This window comes from Chaetodon trifascialis, chromosome 7 (genome assembly GCF_039877785.1).
Source record: "Chaetodon trifascialis isolate fChaTrf1 chromosome 7, fChaTrf1.hap1, whole genome shotgun sequence".
NCBI lineage: Eukaryota > Metazoa > Chordata > Actinopteri > Chaetodontiformes > Chaetodontidae > Chaetodon > Chaetodon trifascialis.
Window position 1 is genome coordinate 20,916,783 of NC_092062.1, and position 21,686 is coordinate 20,938,468.

A 21,686-nucleotide genomic window follows, 5' to 3' on the forward strand; every position below is an offset into this window, starting at 1 on the left:
ATCAGAACTGTAAAGTCTAAGATCTGCTCTTCCATCACGTTGTTGACGTGAGTTAACTGCACGGAGAAACAGTTTGTTCTTCGTCAGACCTTACAGTTTGCATGGAAAGTGATGAGGCTTTGATGCAGAAATGTTAGTCAGAGTACGGTCTGGTTGTGTGCGAGAGCTGAACATGTAAACAGCAGAACGGTAGCGATCAGTGGGCGGGGGAGACAGGAAGATGTCACCTGGTAAGGAAACAGTGACACGGAGGATGGATAGAGTGAGTGAGAGGATAGAGAAAGAAAGAGTCACACCTTGAGGAAGTTAACAAAACAATCGAAGGAGAAGAAAAAGACGCGTCAAATTGAAGGTAAAAATGACTTTTTTCTGTTAAACTTCTATTATATTTTAATGTCACACCGTATGTGTGACATGAGGAATTTGGCTGGTGCACTGCAGAACGCTCCCTGCCTCTCACTGTGCTGTTTTCAGCTGGCTACTCATTATCTGCCATTTATTTTAATCCATTCTCACTGCTTCTCCACAGGATGGGACTCGTGCAATGTTTTGTGATTGTCTTGATGTCGTCTGCACAGCTGGTGCTCACCTTCCCGCCGGTAACAAAATCCTCGCTCTTCAGTTTATCTACCTCATGATTGTGTAATCTCACAGAAAAATCTAATGTTGCCTTTCAAGTGTAAGACAGAGCTCAGACTGTCAGACGTATGCACTGCATATGTACACGTAGAAACACATCAGACAGGACTTTGCTGTAACATAGTGGTTCATGTGTAACTGTATTAATGTGTTAACAGACAGAGCTGCCCCACTATTACACTATGGACGGCAGGATATGTCAAATGTGTCCTGCAGGTAAGAAAATCACAAGTTTCTTCAGCTTCTGTATCTGCTTTTCTGTCTGTTCCTCATTTAGCTTTGACTCACTGTTCTTAATAAATGAATCAGCCGCAGTTTATATTTGGACATTACTATGAAGCACTGAAGCGTACAGTATTTCTCTGCCTCTCTGCCTGTTTTTTTGCAAGTTGGTGTCGTTGCCTTGATGCTGTATGACCACATCCTTCATTAATATGCACTTTGGGCCAGCGGTGTCTGTCTGCTCTCCTTTTCATCCGGTTGTTCTCATTTGTTTCTTTCTGTTCTGTCAGGTGAGTTTCAGAAGTCTTGTACAGAGTGCAAGCCCTGTCCTCCTGGAAGATACACAGCTAAGCTGAACCGAGAAGACAGCTGCCATTTCTGCTACGGAGACTGCAGACCAGGTAAAGAAACTATGAGTCATTTCTACTGTTTCATCCAACCCGTCATGACTGTCAGCAGTGACCTTTGGGTTTCTATAATAAACTGAAAACCAATTAATCTCATTCTCTTTGCGTTTCTGGAAATGACATTTTTTTCTGATTAAAATCCCTAAAATCATCTCTACTCTCCGCTGTCTCAGATTATCATCTGAAGGTGGTTCAGAACTGCACCAGCAAGTCCGATGTGAAGTGCATCTGTGAGGCTGGTTACACATGCACTGAGATGGTCCCCTTGTCAGACAACTGCAAATACTGTGCTAAAATCCAGGAAGCAGCCACAACTGGTAAATACAAAGCAAGGCTCACTTTCAGTTCTGCCAGATTAGACAGGCATCAACCAGCAGAGGGCCTCATGATAAACAAAATATGCTTCAGTTTTCACTGACTGGAAGGGAAGCTACACGTGTGGCAATTATAAAAAAAAAGATCAGCTCAGTCTGAGCTCTGGAGCCCCCCCTCGCACTGTAAGAAATTCTATACATAGAATAGTAACACTAGTGAAAATACACCATTAATGCTACTAATAGTCCTGCACTGACTCATGCTTGACTAAACATAAGCAGACGTTAGCAAGAATGAAGACAGTCTCATGTACATCTTAAACATATGTGATAAGAAATACTGAAATACTGCAAATCCACAAATAGATGTAGACAGCAGGCGATTTTAGGGGGGATGAGCGGGGGTGCCATCCTCCCTCTCCATCCCCTGGTATTAGAGCAGAGCAGAGGGCTTGTTTACTTGAATACGTTACTCTTGTCTGTCTGACTCAGTGATACTTTATCGGACTGAGGTTTGTGTAAGTTAGCATCTGTGGCGCCGACCATGGCTCGCAAATATCAGTAGCCTAACTGTGCTGTGCGTTGATAAATCCATGGCGCTGTCCGTGGTGCTAAAGCAGCAATTGGGACTTTTTCTCTCAGTCCCGCCCTTCAATCAGCTTCGCCTTGGATCTATAATATTTTGTAAACTATACACTATAAATACTCAGTTCTCTACTTGTACTCTTTTGAGTAGTGTCACCATCATGGTCGAAGTGATGCGTTGAGATGTGTTGTCACGGAAGAGCAAGAGGATCATAGAGATACACTGCTGCCTGTAGTATACCTCTAATATTCCTGTAATATTTCTATGATCATTCAGTAGCGTCTGTGGTGCTGAAATAGATAGTTGACAGAAGAGAGATGACTGAAAATGATAAGAGAGAGAGAGCGAGAGAGAGAGAGAGAGAGAGAGAGAGAGAGAGAGAGAGAGAGAGAGAGAGAGAGAGAAGAATGATGAGAAGAATTCAACAATTGTTCCTGTCTGGATGCTAACTTGTGCAGTTCATGGTCAGTGTCTGAACCCCAAGACCTCCAGGGTGCCACAAACATGTGACTTCTACCCAACAACTGTATATTTCATCTAATTTCAGGAAGAACTACAGATGTTGGCTAAATGTGAAAACAAAACTTTCCTCTGAAAGTAGTATGTATGTGGAACTACAAGTCAATGGAAATCCTCAACCACCAGAGTCCAAAACAGAGCATGATGACAGGAATAATGTTTCAAAGATGAGTGTTGAGACGTGTGACATGACCTCTCAGCAGCACAATAAATGTATAAACCTCACAGATTTCCTCTTCGTGGTGCTTTCACTTGCTCTGCTATGAGCATTGGTGAAGCACATGTTACAGTTAAACCCTCAGACTTCACCTAGTTGTTGGATTATACTGCCATCATAGCACATATCTGCGCAATTTGCTGCATTTAGGCTGCTGCCATTGGTAAAAGAAGTCAGTGGGATTTTGTTGGCTCCTGTGCTTGAAATGTGTAAACAAACCTGTGATGTTTTTGTTCTCCAGAGGCAGCAGCCATTATCTCAGGCAAAGATAAACACACGCCTTCCTCAGCTTCCTCAGGACATAGCAGCACTCCTGCCAAACCTTGCCGATTTCCCAAGTGAGTCATGGATTTCCCAAGATACAGTACATAATAAATACCTCAGACAGTGGACTTCTAAACCTCCAGATTCACAGTCTAGATGACTCAGGCCCTCCAACTTAAAGTGCACTACATTAAGATTATTTTTGCATTCAGCACAGACGTTACAGATATTGTGATATATGCTGTCCTGGTTAATGGTCACATATTTGAGATACTTGAAATATTCAACACTTCCCCCCTATCTCACACAGCTGTGGCCCCAAGTCAGTCCCTGCGGCAGGAAATGGCACACATCTCAAAACAGGTGAGCGTTCATGAAAAAGAGTGTGAGAATGTTTTGTTTTGTTGTGTCGAGGCATTAGCCACGGTAGCTGCATAACGCTAATATTCCAACAAATATTAAGCAGATTGTCATGAAAGTTTGTACACACATTCATGATCCCCAGAGGGTGAATCCTCCTGACTCAGGTGATCCCCTGACTTTTCCTCTAGTGCCACGAGCAGGTTGACATTTTTAGCTTTCATTCAAATATCTAGACAGCTATTGCATGGATTTCCTTGGAATTTGGTGCAGATATGCATGATGACCAGAGGATAAATCTACTGATTTAGGTGACTAGTTAATGACCAAATATCAGCAAATGAATGACATTCCCTAAAGCCTTAGCTGTGCTTTGTAATTAGTGATCATAAGCAGGCTAACAGACTAGCCTATGTTTGCACACCTGGTAAGCATTAGCTGCATTACACCAGCTTAGCATTGTCAATGTGCCTTTGTACAGTAGGCCCTTACTCTTGTTTCTTTTTCTCAGACGAGATGAGCAGTCATCTGACCGCCATCTTGTGTCCAGTGATTGTCATGGGATGCGTGATCCTTGTCATCCTGTTCTTCATTTGTCACCCCAGAAATGAATCATGTTTCAAGCAAGGTAAGATGGTGTTTGCACCCAGGACAGGTTCAGTTTCTGCTGTCTCACTTACATTAATCGAAGCCTTGAACTTCACGATCACATCACTTCTGGGAAACAATAAACTGTTTACTGACAGCCGTTAGAAATGACTGTGATTAGAAATGTGTCATTAGCTTTGCAGATATGCTACAGTTGCTGTGTAAAACATATACATCTTGATTCATAACTGGTGGACACGTCTGAAGAAACTGACTTTTTTATTAATTTATTTGTCTACTGTTTTCCAGCTATTGCATTGCTGGTACGCAGTGAGGTAAGTACTTCCAAGCTTAATCATGTATCTACATATAGGACATCACTTCCCTTTAATTTGGCCCACTCTGATGCACGTCTTCTTCTTTAGGGGGGTAGAGATGCTTCTCTCAAGTCAAAGGAGTCAACTCATCAGTTCCCCAGAGACTCATTCAGTTCAAAGCAGCAGCCATCATCCCTTTCAGCAGCCAATCTGGGTACTGATGAGTGAAATGAAGCCTCTCATGTGAATACTTGACTCACTTTGTGGGTTCATGAAGAAAATCAAAAATGCAAAAGTTGCAGCTGTGTTACTGTTATGAGTTGAGTTGTGCCTTATGTCCCCACTCTGTATGTTAATGTGCTTCTATTAAAACATTCCTTTGAGTGCACTCTTTGTTTGCTTCTGTCTCTGTAGGCCCAGTCCATGTCCACAATCCGGGGACGGTCATCTTTAGCTTGCTCAGTCAGTTTACAGGCCAAGTTGGTCTAACTATTGAAGATGGGAAGACAGCTGAGAGAGAGAGCGGTGAGGAAGAAGAAGAAGAAGAGAGAGACTGTCCTGTGTTTCATCCCACATCCTCTCCCAGCATTCATCTCTCTGAGGAGGAGAGGAGCGGAGAGATCGACAGCATTTTCTTTCCCTCCCAGGAGCAGGGGAAGGACTGCCACATGTCCAAAGAGGAGGCGCTATGATGCATCGTAAAAATGATTTGTGTCAGTGGTCATGGTGGTGCCCAGACTGATCCTGAAAACATTCTTTTAAAAGGAAGGAACCGTCGCACTGTGAAACCACAGATGAGTGTAGAGAAGATTCTACTTCCTCTGGCAAACTGTGAATCACAGTGTTGTACAGATATAATTTTATCTGCAGGCTCTGGGAAAACTTGTGGTCGCCGCACACCAGAAACTTTAACTCCAGGAAGAGCAGCTGCAGGGTGTTCTCCTTTTTAAGTTATAATTTAAAATGTCATGTAAATACTCTTTAATAAGCTCTGTCAGCTCTCTTTAAACTGCTGGACCTGAATGTTTAATGTTCAATGACATTTTTATTACAATAAAATTTTATTTTGAGTTAAGAAAGACTACGTAGAAATGCATCTAAGTTAAAAACATTCACATATATGTATAATACAACTGTGAAATAACAGCAAAAAGTGTGTTTCTATATACACATATAAACCTGAAGAATGTGAATGTGAATCGTTGCTTTTGTGTACCATAGTACATACAACTGCACAATTTCTAACTCATGTGTAACTGTCACAGTCTTATACTTTTTCAGTGTTTTTCACATGCTTCATCTCTGTGCCTTTTCCTTTTTTTCCCTTTATGTCGACTCGTCATGTTTCCTCTCAGGAATCAGTATCAGTCTTGTCTTGTACCAGTCAAACGTTCTGTCTGGTTCCATTCATCAGCATGGACTGAGAAAGTTGGCCTCCATTTGTCATAAATGTCCAAAGCAACGTGACATTTGCACGTCACTAAATGTTCGCTTGCAAATTTCTTGCTAATCCAAGTTCAGGATCTGTTTTGAGGTTGGTCACATTCCCTGCTTCCTGGACAGGCTTGGATACTTCTTCATCCTCGGATTCATGTGCTTTGGGCAAAAAGTAGCCTGAGCAACAAGACAATAGGACAAATAAATTTTAGAAATTAGATTGAAATCTCTTTAGATAATAATAAAAAAAACAAATTGATGCACATTATAAAATGATAAAAGTACAATGATCCGTGTAGCTCCTGTACTTGTATATACTGCTGCAGGGTTATGTGCTTTATAATAATATTATACTAACCGTGCTTGGATTTGATCCAGCGCAGAAGGAGATGGATTTTTGTTCCAACAGCGAATGCGATTACTGCAGACAGGAGGCCAATTATTAACCAGACTGCATCTGAAAGAATGTGTAAGAGAGACATTTTTGAAACATTTACATGAACATCCACTGGAGAAAGAGTTAAATCGTTTGCTTGTTTTTACTGGCACAGACTGTACCAGTGTCTTACGTTACCTCTGAGTGGTTTCTGGGGTGCCCAGAGTGTGGTGGGGGTGATCAGGGCTGGAAGGAGGAGATTAAAAAATCCCATCAGCTCAATGCAGACATTATTTAATAGTTCAGTGGAATATGAAACTGTTCATGGTTCAGATCAGTCAGTCAGTCAGTCAGTCAGTCAGTCAGTCAGTCAGTCAGTCAGTCAGTCAGTCAGTCAGTCAGTCAGTCAGTCAGTCAGTCAGTCTGAGCTCTCTTATTTTGAAGAGTGTGGTCAGGAAGTCTGGATTACTAATCACATAACATCATTTATAATTAACTTGTGTCACCTTGCATGTATGACCTTAGTCCATGGATACTGCAGCATAAACAAACAGACGCTAACAGAGGTGCCAAGACAGAAACGTTAGAAGCTGAAATTCTTTTGCCAAATTCTTAACTTTTACAAGAGGAGTGACAGAAAGCATCCTGACTGAAAACATCATCAATCATAATGAGATGTGCACGGCCCAGCACAGGAAGGCTCTGCAGTGGGTGACAAAAAACGCCCAGAACAGTATCGACACCCATCTACTGATCATCAGTGATATCAGTGAGGTGTCTGTGCAGAACTCAAAGACAATAGACAAGAAGATAATACAAGACAATGCCCACTCCAGCTGGTCACCCTGCTGCCCTCTGGCAAGCGATGCAGAATGTACCAATGGACTGCAGAGCCGAGAGACCCCTCAATTCATCCTCCATCCAAAAGATATCCCTATAACTTATTCTTTATTCATTCATTTACATCATTTTTGTTTTGTGTGGAGCATAAAGAGACTGCGACTAGTAGTATTTGTTGTAAAACGTTAAATAAGTTAACCTCATACATCGTACCGAACTATTTCACTTGACCTTGAATACTGCACAGTTTCTTGCTCAGAGCCCCTTAAAAGAACAAAGACCCCTACTGTTGTGCTGTTCATGCATTGCTGTGTTCCAGGTTGAAAGTTGTATAAACATGATGTTAATCATCTCACCAGTGTTATGCATCACTACAACAGAAAAGCCATACATTCACGTGGAAATGATAATAATAATGTCCAAGAGGTGCATTGACAATACGCTATGTCTAAATGTGCAGAGTAGCAGTGACAGCTGAATCTACTGACCTTTAAAGCAGCACTCATAGCAAAACAAGCACAGCACTGACATATTACCACATAGGTTAGCAAAACAATTGCCTATTTACACATCCAGCAGACACAAAGCAACATTCACATTCATTTGGAGTTATTTTTCATGTTTCTCATGAAGAGAGAGTGAACCAAAACCATACTGAAAGACACTAAAATGCTCTGCAGAGCTGAGGGGAACTGAGCTGATACGTCTTGTGGGTTCGTCACTATGAGTGACTTCTTTCTCAAACAAGTAGTTATTTGACCCATCATTAATATAAAAATGTTTGCTAGTGCAACTTTAAAATAGCCAAGAATTGAGTTCCACTAGTCGTGACCACGCCTCAAACAACAGCAGCAGTGATAAGCAAAATCCTTGTCTGTGCTTTCATGTAATTCTCAGCACTTAAGAACGACACAAATCAAGTCTTTTAATGAGTAACACCAGCTAAAAGCCCTGTTTTTTCTGCTCGCCAGTTGTGACTGGTTCAACCTGTACACTCTGACATTACAGGCAAATGATGTGCAATAGAACGGACTTCTGACCACATCCAACAGCTCTGGCACAACAGAAACAACTGGTGTATGGTAACCTTTCATCCTGGTGTTTCCCAGGTGTTCTCAATTGTCTGTGTATTATATGCTTACTCTGGTGTCCCATGTCTGTCCACACCCACCCAAAACAAAAAACTCATGCAAGCACATTTTAGAGATATTTGCTGCTATTTCAACAGGTACGTGTTAAATTTAGTTGAATGTGTGGAGTACCTACCTGTAGTGGATGGAGGGAGTGTGGGTTGGGTGGTGCTTGATACTGGCACACACTGACTGCAGGGTTGGTCTCTGCATTCGTAGCCAGCTTTACATTTGCACACAGCGTTATGAGTGGGGCTACAGTGTGACTTGTACTCCATGTTTACTGAAAAAACAAAAACAAACAGTTGCTATTAAAGATCAAGCATAATCATAATTCTGAGCGTGTCAGCGTGTGTGTGACGAACAAATATACACCCAAAGTTCATCTTTCAAGTATGACACGAATCAGAAAATGAAAAGTGAGTCATAAACTAGACGTGGCAGGTAATGATTCTGGTTTTAAGTCATGAGGCAGTTATCACTTTCAATGCCTTTTCTTGAGAGGCAGCTGTTATTTCTCAGTGAAAGCTGTATTTCACTTTGATGAAACGTTTCTTACTTACCACATACGTCAACATGCATGCTTCAATGTGAATTCATAAATTAGCAAAGAGAGTACTACTTATTTGAGCCCCATGAAGCCTTCACAGTCATCACAGAACATGCAGATCATCAACCATCACATGACATTGCAATCATATCTAGCTCTAATTCTGTGTCATTTGAGGTCATAGTTTAGAGAGAACTTCAGATCTTTACTCATGAACTGAAGTACCTCCATGTGTTAAGTGCCCACAGGTAAAACTTAAAACCTCAATTACAAAAGCATTTTCACTATGTTTGTCAGATGTAATTACTTTATTACTGCATCATTACATTCAGTAACCCACACAGCAAAATGTCTGCACAAGACCAATTTAAACTGAACATTTCGAGCAGGTTGTCAAAAAGTCAGCAGGTGAGGAATGAAATCTTAAATTTGACAATGCATGGTGTATTGTTTTTGCTTAGTCCTCCTCACTGAGAGGTCACATTTCACAATAGAGCAGTGACTCTGGAGATTCTGGAGCTGGCAAGGATTCTTAATCAAGGGTGGCTCTTTGTCCCACTCACTACTTCACTCACAAAGACTTTAGAAGTCTTCAATTCACTATTATTCTAAGATTTCCTTGTTGATCGTCAAAGGATCTGCACGTAAATGAAGACGTCAGAAACAAGGGTAAAAGCTGAGGGTGACTTCAGAGCGGTAGATATATCTGATGAGAAGTGAAAATATTAAACTGGTGGAAAATAATAGCATTAAAGTTCAAAATCTGTGGCATGAAGCCTCCTTTGAAACTCTGCTCGCAAATCCTTGTGCGTCGTTCGCACCCTGACGAAGATCAAAGAACCAGACCAAATAAACATTAATGCTGTTGCAAGAGCAGCTTGTGAAATTTATGCGTGGGCTGAATCATTTCCACCTAAATTAGTTTCCATAGCCGTTAATTGACATAAAGCCCCTGAATGTGTAGGATTAGAGGTTTTTGACATTTTCAACACCCACCTTCACCCCCCAATTCAAAGAGCTATCAAAGAGTTCTGCAGGTAAGGTCAGATTCTGAAAGGTCTGATGTGCAGCTGCACTGTAGCGTTGGACTGAAATATGCTAGCAGCATTATAATATGTAAAGGAAAGCATCTTGGTGCACAAGTAAAAGCTAAACTCTGCTCAAATATTCATTCAGACAGACAGAGAATGACGATGTCTGTGTTTTCTCTCTTCTATGCTTTCCACGGTGACATTTAAAAATAAGCGAAACAGGCTGTTTTCGCTCACCTGTAGCAGGGCAGAGACCTGAGTAATGACAAAGGATATGACATTTATGTCTGCTGCTTTTTCCGATGTTTACCACTTTTCTGTGTTTTTCTTTTTTCCACTGACATGACAATGGTCTACTTTTTGAACCTCCTCCTGTCTTTGCCACTATTGGTGGGCTGTGCTGCCGATACTGCTGTCATTATGGTGAAAACAAGCTTCTGCGGCAGAATCCCACCATAATAACCCCTGAGCCGCTTCATAGAGGTTTCATAGACCCCTCCCCTCCTAATCTCTCTCTGACTGTATCCCACCGTGACACACAGAATGGGAAAGCCCCTTGTGTCTGTGACCTCAGGTTTGTACAGGCAAACTTCTCTGAAATCATGATCAACAGACACAGTTGAGTAACAGCTAACAGCCATGTCTTCTCTAAGGTGCCTCCGGTAACTGGACAAAGTTGGTGGCCAGGACAAGAGAGATAATGATGAATCACTCACATATCTCGCTCAAAAGACAGAATCACAGGCATCACACATGACATTCAGAAGGCAGACATGGAACCACAATGTTTAATGGGCGGCTGATATGACGGTGCTTTTATAGTACAGTGTTTAATCACAGATATGACCACAAGCCAGCTACTGCTCTGTGTTTCAGCTCTATTTTTTAAAAATATTTCTATCTTTCTTCTTCAACCTGCATGTCTGATAATGATAGGCTAGTAATCCTATTTGGGTACTGGCAAGGTACAGATATTAAATGTTTATTTTCTCAATACAATCTCCTGCATTAGCAAGAATTCACCCTTTTAGAGCATCCTTGAATCTCTGTGGTTGTAGAATGGTATGGCATTTCATATAATATCATATAAGCCATAGTAATATCATTGTTGTAACCCAGGCTGCTTCTAGGGTTGTCACACAATTCAGGTCTCACACATACTTAGCACCTCTCCCCTATAAGACAAAAGCTGTGAAATTACTCACATCTCTCGCAATTTGCACAAAAATTGCAGGTCATCTCCACGTTGTAGGTGTCAGTGTACCGCTTACCCTCGCAAGGTTTACACTCAGTCTGACAGTTGACGAAACGCCGGACCAAATATTCACCTGCAACACACACAAGGTAATTTGCAGCTATAACCATCAAAACTATGAAATCTATCATGAGAAAAGAAGTTATCGTACCTGGCGGGCACTTGTTGCAGCAAAACTTCGGTTTGTCCACTGGCCAGGCATATTGTGTGGCATTGCACTTGATGGGAGGCAGCGAAGGAGAGGAGAAAGAAAGACTGCACAGGAAAGCGAAATAACAGAGTAGCCGCATCTGGGAAGAAGAACACAAGAAGAAGGAGGATGAGCAGGAAGAGGAGGAGCAGGAAAACAGTTATTTACTTGGTCAGATATATTCACACACGATCACCAGCAGACACTGAATGAAAAAACATGCATCTCTGAAAAAATGAGAAAGTACTCACACAGGTCATGATAGACAGAATGTGGTGGTGAGACTATACGATACACCGTACACAGGCGTTTCAGATCAGAACACGTAACACACGATGGTGCTGACAGAGAAACTCAGCCTTGTACCGATGCAAACACTCGACTCACTTCACAGCCTACTGCGAGCGTGATCACAGAAACGCGAATGTAAGAATCCACTAACATTCAACAGGACAGGACACTCGAATCTGACAGCCGAAAAGATCTTGTTACAGCCTTCACTTACCATGGAGGAGAAGGTGAGGCAAGATGCAACCTGGGACCCTCTGAGTGTGAGACTGAGCAGGGGATCAGAAGTGTGTCAGGGGATTATTCATAAAATGTCACTGATGACTCATAACGAGAGCTAACACATTTACCACTGTAGTCTCTCTGCCGTCCTCTTTCATCCTCTCTCCGTCTCTTTGCTGAGACCCCCTGGCTCTGCACAACAGCATGCCCTCCTCCAGCCCCCATTTCTTTCCACAGGCGCTATCTCTCTCGTTTCATCCAAAATCAAGCTTTCTGGCTGCAAACAGTCGCTTTCTCTCTTTTTCTAGCCGCAGCCTCTTGCTCTCCTTCTCAGACATGAATGACCAGGTAATTTCAGTAAAAACATCGTTCACCCAGCCACCCTGTTGTTCTTACAGAAAGCTGTTGAGGAGATAAGCGTAATTCCAAGAACTGAGATTGTATTGATGGTGCTGCTCTGTGACATTATGACACACAGGAGTGAGTAATAAAAGGACATTTCTATTAACAATGCAAATGTAATGATAAGACCAAACTTTTTCTTGTTAAAAAGTGACATTAGTTATCTTATCATGAATGGCAAAAATAAGATATTGAGATACAAACTATACTGTGTGAATGACCTGATATGCAACATATTGTGAGGTGCGAATATGGTGCATATTCACCATGAACAGGCAATTAATGCGCATAATCTATATGTTATTATAAAGTGTTTTAATCCAGGTTTTTTATTAACACATGCAAACAAGACATTCATAGCAATCATGAACGAATACTGATCCAGTAAAAGCCTTGACATTCATTCACAGACAGGCTTGAAATATGAGTAGAAGCAGGGAGTGTACTTCAGCTGCAGTTCTCCAGCTTCCACAGGTGCCGATCCAATGATGAAACAGTGGATCTTCTCCGCGTTACCATTTGTTTTTTAATAGCGGAGGGTAATTTATGTTTGAATTACTCCCTACTGCATTTCCTGAGTGTAATGCTTTCTATCTGCGGTATCCGTTTCTTCCACGGTGGCTTCAGTCGTCCACATGAGAGCAAAACGCTGCACAGACCTTTGGTGGGGAATTCCTTCTATTACAGTATAAAGGTGTGAAAACTTTTTGTGTTGCTGCTTATTAGCAACAACCGACTAATTTGCATTTGTGTGAAGATGTTTCCCAAACACTTACTAAACCTTGTGACATCTCCTCTTGAGTTGCTTTTGAACAACCTAAGAGGCAGAATAAAGACTGAGAAACTCACATACGTGCACCGGTAATCAGAACTACGTAGAAACGTCAATATGACACATATGAAAGGCACAAATTTAAAGTATCTGCGGTTTGTAGAAATATGCAATGCCAACATTTTATTCTAGTGACAGCCACAAAGCAGGATAGTCTCCTGCTCAGCAACATCCTAATTAACCTGAATCGTGGCAGGACATCTGAGGCTCTTCTTCAACTCGTCCACCATTCAGCCTGTCATGTGCTCTGCTCAACGCCCCTGCCATTTTTCACAGAAACCAGCCAACAACACGTGACCTCCTGTCAACTGTGAAACAGGGCCTAAGGTTGACGAAGCAGCCTCAGACAGGGGCTGCCTCCGAGGCTCAGTGTGGCTCTCGGCGGGCAGCACCACTCAAACAGAGTGCAGAGATGACTGGAAGGGATGACTGAGCATCAAAATCGTTGACTGAGAGCAAACCTGGCCATGCTTATCTTGAGGTTTCAGTATTAGGCTGCTTGACTGTAAGGATTTGTATGTTTGATTAGAACTTCAGAGGAATCTTTGCCAGGAATATGTTGACCGTGTTATGTTGAAGTAAACAGATACTTAAGAAAAGCTATTTTTAACTTTACTTGACAAAAAATCTACATGCAGACTCAGAGCTGGGCTTTTGAGTTGTCACAGTTGGCCTCATGGGCTGTATGAAACTCAACAATATGAGTGTTTGCACGTGCGTGTGTAAGAAGACCTGCTTAAAGTGTGTATATGCCACATGTGGTGGTGCAGGCATTTGACAGTTTATGTGTGCGTCACACACACACAGAAGGAGGAAGGGCAGAACGACGAAGGATGTGGTTTTTCTGAGGAAGCACTTGTCTTGCTCTGCTGACTGAGCTCTTTCAAGCACTGTACAGGGTGCAGTCACGTGAGACTACACTCTGCTGGCCTGCTGAATAAAGCACCAGCCGACTCCAGCCTATTCTTTGCTTTAATTATGGTGCCAGTAATTACAGTACAGTAAGTTTCACATTGTCTGCACTCTACACAGAAATATACCTGAATTCAAGGCAAGTTTCCATGAAGAATGCAAAACTCTTGTATTAAATGTTTTTCAGTACTCCTTCTGACAGTCTCCATCCTTGTCTATTTGTTTGTTTTGTTGCTGGATGAGGCAGAAATTAAGATTTAGTATTAGTGGCAAATTCCTACTTTCCCTCTGCTTTTTTCATATTAGAATAAGGTTAGGGAAAATCAAGGGGATATTTAAGTGGATTATTTATTTAAATCTGGTGTATTTCCTCCTCTCACTCGACCTTCTTTTAACTAATTTCAAGGCCGTTTCATTAAGGAGTAATGAACGTAAATGTAGACGTAATGGCCTGTGGTAAGGAGGTGTGGGCCGCCGGTATTTATGTAGAGATTATACACTTTCCGGGCGCTCACCTGTCTGATCATCACATGGACTTAAAGTGTTTCTTTTGGCCAACACTTCCCTTTTGCCAAAAGTCTTCCTCGCGATTCTGTGAAACTGCCTCGCGTCACGGCCCCATTTCCCGTTAGAGTCCGCCTCCGCTCGTGAGCTCTACGGAGAGGGGCACCGGCTCTGCCGCTCTGTTTTCAGGAAAATAAACCTAAATCAAGCTAAACACGCATTAATGTCGATACACGGAGCCGGAGTGAAGAGTTTTCCCTCACTGTAACAGCGGCTGACCAGGTAAGTGGAGGTAAAACACTTGTGCACGTCGGGCTGCGGGGACGGGAGATTCATATCAGTCTTTGGCTCGCAGTGGGCGTTTTGTGGTGTCTATGCAAATCGAAACCATTGAGACAAGAAACAAAAACAGTAAAATCTACACTGTAGATTCAGCATTTAACTGCGTCAACGCTGTCTGTGAAGGCTGGAAGTCGAGTTTTGAGGGTTTTAAGGCGACTCTGTCAAAGTTCAGACCAATTTCAGCGGCTCGGTGCGGCGGTGGGGAGCGGGGGGGGGGGCTGGAGCTGCCGGTGGCGCAGACACGAAGAGGAAATATGTTCACTAAACCCGTTTGTTCACGAAGTCTCCACGAACTACGCAGTCCATAAAATAACCTTACATACACATATGTGTGTTGAATGCGTTCACATGAAAAGGGGATTTACGGCAGAGGACAGATGTGGAGACCTTCAGTGAGCCCGTTCACTGACAGCATAATGCCATTCAAATTCCTCAAAAATAAGATATAGTATTTAGTATTAATATTTAGTATGAATTAATTGAATTTAATGCAGTAGTTTTTACTTAATATCAAGATAACAAAGGGTTCTTTGCTCACCTATAGCCGACCTTGAAGATAGTTTCGTTTCATCCGCGTCGTTTTGATAAAAAAAACACTTCTGAAACTTCAGCCCACTCCCCAAATACGATCAGATGGTTACGGAAGTTAGTCCACAGTCCTGTCAGCTGTTTTCATTTGGGCCCTCTGTTTGTCGAAAGATAAACTTTCACAAAGACTTCAATGAATGTCATTGAACATAATTTATATCTGGGACACGTGGTTGGATCCAGATGTGGAGCCACGGGGGCACTGGCCCCCAGGACCCCCAGGACCCCAGACCTCCGCATATGATACTGGCCGTGTATAGTATCAAAAAATCCTGTTCCAGCTGGGATGTCAGCTGGGTTTCCATCAAATGTATCACAAATTTTAACTGACTATCAAGAAAATCAACAAAAGAAGATGGAAATGGGATCTTGTTTCCATCCACTACCTTAAGATAAGCAGTAGGTGGCGCCAATTCTCCAGTTGAAAAAACATTGTAGCGCTGCAGAAGAAGATATAATTAAAAGAGCGCCAGTCTAACGTCCATCCATCCATCCATTATCTATACCGCCTATCCCTTTCGGGGTTGCAGGGGGCTGGAGCCTATCCCAGCTACAATGGGCGAGAGGCGGGGTACACCCTGAACCGGTCGCCAGCCGATTGCAGGGCCACATTCAAGGACAAACAAACATTCACACTCACATTCACACCTACGGACAATTTAGAGTCATCAATTAACCTAATGAGCATGTTTTTGGTCTGTGGGAGGAAGCCAGAGTACCCAGAGAGAACCCACGCATGCACGGGAAGAACATGCAAACTTCACACAGAAAGGCCCCGCCTGACCCGGGGATTGAACCGGCAACCTTCTTGCTGTGAGGCACGCGCACTACCTGCTGCGCCACCGTGCAGCTCCAGTCTAACGTCAGATGGAGAAAAAAAAACACATGTCAGAAATGTTTTCTGTGTTAATATGAGAACGGTTACACTAGATCTGATGAGATGTTTTAATCTGCAGGAACTGATTCAAAACTACTTCAAACGAGCACGTTTTTTTTTTTTTTGCCGAAGTTTAATTGAATTCAACCTCCATTTTATCAGGTTAGCAGCAGAAATCTCAGAGGTGGCTGTCTCAAAACCTCAACGGGCATGATGATCATGAGTGCCTTGTCACACCAACGTGTCTTTGCATGTTACTGTTACTGTAAAATGCTAATATTTGGCATGCTAGCAGGCTTAGCTTAGCCTGATGGGAACAAGTATCCTGTCATTAACTGTAGCGTGCGACAAGCTGTGACCTGTTGGTGGTGCTAGATGAAAGGTGTGTCATGGGTCTGTGATCGTTTGTACATGATTTGGCAATATGTTGGTATTTGCCAGTTGATCCGGTATTTTAGTAAACGGCTGATGTTGCCATTCTCATAGGCCTGTACCACAATTAGCTAAAAATGTACAATGTTGAGTAGTTTCTAACCCTTTTAACCCATGACATTAACGCAGAGGAAGTGATATTGATTGAGTTGTAATTTAAGGCTATTTAAGATGGTAAATAATTAGTTTTAATGAGGAGTTTGTGAGGCTAGGGTTTATTGTCTGTCCATCGTTTTATAACACTACTACATTGGCTGTTAGAGATGATACACAGAGCGTTTTCTTTGCAGGTGGCCTCAGATGGATTGAGTTAAACCTGTAAGATGATGGAGAGAGGTGTCCACAGAGGAAGATGGAATAAAAAAGCCCCTGTTGGCACAATACTGATCTTTATGGTAAGAAATCTTGATTTAATTCACTAAATACATGAAAAACTGCCTTGTGATGGACAGTTAAGTTTTGTTTATTTTGTATATTCATGGTGTACTCTATGTTGCAGTGCTTGGTCGTCCCCACTTTGACATTGTTGGAACCATCAGAGGAGCAGACGTGTCCTCATGGGGACTATCTCAGCGAAGAGGGAGTTTGTTGCAACAAATGCTCTCCAGGTATTGTTTGAACACATGATTCACCTGCTCACTACTGGAAATATCCCACAGGCTGACGTCCTCTTCTACTATTAAATCTATTAACCTTTGAAATGTTGACGTTTTCCAGGTTTTAAGCTTGTCGAAAAGTGTCACGCTGTGGGTCAGAGAAGTAACTGCACACCCTGTCCTGCTGGACAATACACAGACCAGATGAACTTCTCCCCCAACTGCAGACGTTGCAGACGCTGCAAAAGTAGAGTAGCATTACCTATTTTTCTGAATCGGCTTCACCTTTTTGATTTGATTTACCAGTCCGGGTGATGTTCTCATTCTTCACCTTTTCTCTCTGTTCCCACTGCAGCAAAGCATGATGTACAGGTATCAGCATGTGAACGACACCAGAACACTATCTGTCGCTGTGAGGATGGTTATTACAAATATCACATCGACTCAGAAACATACGAGTGTCGCAGATGCAGACAGTGCGGACCTGATGAAAAGGAGAAAAAGACATGTAAGTGTTCATCTGGCAATGTAATAAATCCCACTAGTGCTCAGTTTCGTCTGTACAAAGGCCTTGTGTTTATGGCTGCTGTGGCTCATCAAGGATTCCCTCAGTTCAGCCTAAATGGAATTTTTCGTGCGTGCAGGTACACCAGAGAAAAACACTGAGTGTGAATGCACAGAGAACTACTACAGAGTCAACAACACATGTGAACCCTGCACAAAGTGAGTCTCCTAATGTGTACAAGCTTTTGGTATATGCATGTTTCAGTCCTGCTCTTTGTGCTTTATTTAAAGTTGTTCCTGGGGAAGTGGGTTTGTTGAATTGAAACTTGCAACACACGTCGGACTTTGTTCAGTCTTTCCATTCGTCAGCAACAGAAGAAGAAGTTGCAAGACACTTAAACTGGGCCACTGACATTTTAACATTTTAAAAACAATTGCTTGTTTGTTAAATATACTGCGTCATGGGCTTCTGCCACACCCAGTGTATTCCTGGTTCCCTTAAATGTGTGGACGAAAACCCCTTTTGTGGTCCGACAGCGTATATTCATGAATCTTTTAGACGTTCGTGTGTAACAGTTGTAGATTTCAAACAGGTTGAAATCTTAAAAATCATCATCTGGGGAGGCTTTTCCTGGTTAGACGAAAACAAAGCTGCTTGCGTAGACGTTTGGATTTATCAGTGAAAAAATAAACAGTGTAGAAAATCAGTCGAGTGGAGCCCAAAAAGACTCATTTCAGTGAGGAATGTGTCCTGTTATTAATTCAGACAGATATGAAGCATCGTCTCTGTCTAAATTGGTTTTCCTTTGTCGTGGTGACCGTGAAACCGCACTTAAAGTGTTAACATGCAGCTTGAACTCATTCGCTGGTCTAAAAGAGCGTGACTGCCTTTGTGTTAATTGCTTCCTCTTCACATGTGCTACTTCCTCCTCAATGTTGTGAAACATCCTCTTTGTTCTCCACAGTTGTGGTGAGGAGTGCAAACATCATTGTTCAGCACCTCCACTGAATACGAAAGGTGAGCAGCAGAAAGTCTTAAATACTTTTGCTGATCTGTGAAAGAAAAGTTTGTCACACATTCAGTAACCTTTTTTTTTTAACGTGTGTGTCTTGTTCCCTATGTGCCCCCTCGTATCACTATGCAGCTCCTAAGAATGAACAGGAATATCTCATTAACGTAATTGGTGGAGCTGCAGCTGTGGCTCTGGTGATGTTGGTGCTGGTGGTTCTTCTCACCTACATGGTCACAAAACGGTCTATCCAGAGGCGGTTATTGAACCCGTCCTCCCAATCATCTGACATCTCCCAGGACTTGTGCAAGGTACACTGATCTAACTGTCTGTGCTTATGTTTCTCTGCTGCATGTACGTCTACGGTCAGTAAATTTTGATCTGTCCTTTTCGTACAGGAGGTCCTGATCACCAGCGAGGAGCCTTCAAACAACAGCAGTGTCAAGGCTGCTCTCCAAAGTCCTGTTAGTGAACAGGAGCAGTCGTCCAATCTGCCCGACTGCATCCCCTTGGACATCAAGCGTGAGTGTATTTTACACTGCACATAGCTCCTGACCGAAGGCCCAGTGCGTTTTGGCTCAAACATACAGAAAACTATTGTACTGACTCTTATCTCTTCCTCTCAACACAGCCCCTCCTCCCTTCTCAGTCCCTGACCTGATCTACGTGGTGCTGGATCTGGTTCCTGTGCTGCAGGTGAAGCAGCTGGTGCGTTCTCTTGGTGTGAAGGATACAGAGATCGAACAGGCAGAGCTGGACTACCGATCCTGCCGGGAGGCTCACTACCAGATGCTGAGGGTGTGGGCTGAGAGAGGGTCTCGGGCGGCTGGAATGCCGCCCTTGTTGCAGGAGTTGTTAAATGAACTGAGAAAGATGCACCTGGGTCGGGCAGCCGAGGAGCTGCAGACAAAGTACGGCATTCAGTGACTCTGCAACACGTGCCAAGTGGAGCAAAAACCTTGTGAAACCAAGTATTGTTGCTTTAGAGACTCTCTAAAATCAGACAAATGAATGCGGTGCTGTCACCAGAGCAGTTTTATGTCATCACAGCCAGCGTTACGGAGCACTCTACCTCTCGCCCTGCCAATCACTCACTCACATGACAGTGTCAAACTACTGAGAGCAAACGGCTCTGGGAAGGAGAGTCACTGAAAATGTGATTTTGCACTGATAAATTCTGCTTTAAATTTGCAAAGAACTGTATTATATATATATTTTTTAATCTTAAAAATATCTGGGGAACTACGCTTATTCACTTTGTTGCACAGTTAGCTTAGCAAGACTGGAAACAGGGCAAAACACAGAGCTTTCCAGAAGCACAAGCACGACTCATTTAAGTCCTGCCAGCTACTTTGGTATAGTATTTTTTTGATCATAATGTAATATTTTTGATTAGTAAGTCGTGATTCACTATGTGTATATCCACTCCGCTTCAAAAGAATGCGAGCATGATAACAGAGAAACGTGCTCATCTGGCTGTATCAGCCCCGAACCCACGTGTCCTATATGAGTGTGTCTGCACGCGCTCAGCTGGGAGGTTGCGTCCTGCCGAGTAGAGAGCAGAGTCGTCATTGATTGCACAGACAAGGGACATCCTCATTGGCTGATTTCGGAAAACACCGGTGACAGCAATCACACATTTTATCTTAATCACAAAAGTTCTGCTGAGTCAGGAATAGGTGTGGTTTTAAGTATTAAAAGCTATTTATAGGCTATGAGGGCAAGAAGCCTAATTCACTACATGTTCACAATCTGGCAGGTAACCTCATTAAGATATGCTATAATTGAAAAATGATGGAATAGTGGCTCTAAATGTGCCAGAGGCCACCAGATTTTTCTCCTGCCCTCGGTGTCCGCTGGCCGACTACGCCTTTTCTCTCCTGCAAAACAGCTAGACTGGCTCAGTCCCAAAACTAACAAAATCCACCTAGCAGCACCTTGAAAGCTCACTAATTAACATGCTATTTCTTGTTTGTTTAATCTGAACAAAAAACCAAAGTGTTAAAGGCTCAGTGTGCGGTTTTTACTGGGGGTTTTGTGCTGGAACTGTTTCCTGTCTGGGGGCAGTCAGCTGTCGAGGTGCAGGTAGATGCTTCTCTCAAATGCATTTCTTTAGCATCACCATTGTATTATGGGAATATGGGGAGTGGACTGATCACATTTTATCAGAAGATATGCATTTATGATTAGAATTTTGTGGACTGTAACATTTTTTTTTTTAGCTTTTTGTGAGTGTTATCTGTATTCCTGCTCATTATCAGTTATTATCAGCAGAATAAGGAAGTGCAAATTTTAAAATATTCAGCCATAAAGTTAAATGGTAATGTTTTAATAGCAGTTCCTGGTTATACTGCTGAAGCATTTAAACATTAAAATGTTATGGCACCAGTAACAGGCAAAAGGAAGTTTGTAGTTCCTGCTTAATGCAGACCAGACCCCGTCCACTTCTCACAGGCTTTTCATCGCCACATTAGCATTCTTCCAAACCCCCTCAGACGAGCATTATTCATGGCTGTTAGCGAAAACGACACGCCTTGTCTCAGTATGCCTCAGCCAAACAACTTTTATAATACCAGTCTCGGCCTGCAGATTCAGATATGAATCAGTCGCACTCAGACAGACTGAGGACGTGTCAGTCCAGAGCACTTTTAAGCTGTATGAAAGTGTATTATACTAAACTGAGTGAACAATCAATGTCAAACAGTGTTTAGTAGAGCATAAAAAGTTGTGTTAATATCTGAACTTTAAATAAATATCATTTATTTTTATGTGTGTGTCTGAATTGTGCCATAGATTTGTCAGGAGGCTGCAGACGGCTGTCATCGGTCGGCTGAGAGTACCTGTGTGTACATTCCAGCTTGACGCTTTAAACTCAAAATTGAATGTGTTACGGCATTGTTCCTCCTGTATGTTTAAAGTCTTCATCTTTTCTTCG

The 21,686-nt window shown here is 42.5% G+C and overlaps 3 protein-coding genes and 1 long non-coding RNA gene across 4 annotated transcripts; 3 read left to right on the plus strand and 1 right to left on the minus strand.

Moving 5' to 3' along the window:
* Positions 1-688: 688 nt before the first annotated feature.
* On the plus strand, positions 689-4,297 carry LOC139334177 (tumor necrosis factor receptor superfamily member 5). The gene is made up of 7 exons (XM_070966938.1): positions 689-855; positions 1,152-1,262; positions 1,442-1,585; positions 3,146-3,242; positions 3,479-3,531; positions 4,040-4,156; positions 4,275-4,297. The coding sequence occupies exons 1-7, from the start codon at positions 822-824 to the stop codon at positions 4,295-4,297; spliced, it is 579 nt and encodes a 192-aa protein (XP_070823039.1). The 5' UTR covers positions 689-821.
* Positions 4,298-4,395: 98 nt separating this feature from the next.
* Positions 4,396-5,514, plus strand: LOC139333942 (uncharacterized). Its single transcript, XR_011602354.1, has 3 exons — positions 4,396-4,451; positions 4,542-4,647; positions 4,848-5,514. It is a non-coding gene; the product is annotated as an uncharacterized lncRNA (long non-coding RNA).
* Positions 5,515-5,766: 252 nt separating this feature from the next.
* Positions 5,767-11,342, minus strand: LOC139334482 (CD27 antigen-like). Its single transcript, XM_070967389.1, has 6 exons — positions 11,204-11,342; positions 11,003-11,125; positions 8,353-8,499; positions 6,441-6,492; positions 6,229-6,329; positions 5,767-6,047 (listed from the first exon to the last, which is right to left on the minus strand). The coding sequence occupies exons 1-6, from the start codon at positions 11,340-11,342 to the stop codon at positions 5,914-5,916; spliced, it is 696 nt and encodes a 231-aa protein (XP_070823490.1). The 3' UTR covers positions 5,767-5,913.
* Positions 11,343-14,491: 3,149 nt separating this feature from the next.
* tnfrsf1a (tumor necrosis factor receptor superfamily, member 1a) lies at positions 14,492-21,519 on the plus strand. The gene is made up of 10 exons (XM_070967388.1): positions 14,492-14,684; positions 16,932-17,036; positions 17,141-17,249; positions 17,359-17,484; positions 17,593-17,745; positions 17,882-17,960; positions 18,707-18,759; positions 18,887-19,062; positions 19,150-19,273; positions 19,383-21,519. The coding sequence occupies exons 2-10, from the start codon at positions 16,965-16,967 to the stop codon at positions 19,676-19,678; spliced, it is 1,188 nt and encodes a 395-aa protein (XP_070823489.1). The 5' UTR covers positions 14,492-14,684; positions 16,932-16,964; the 3' UTR covers positions 19,679-21,519.
* The last annotated feature ends 167 nt before the right edge of the window (positions 21,520-21,686 follow it).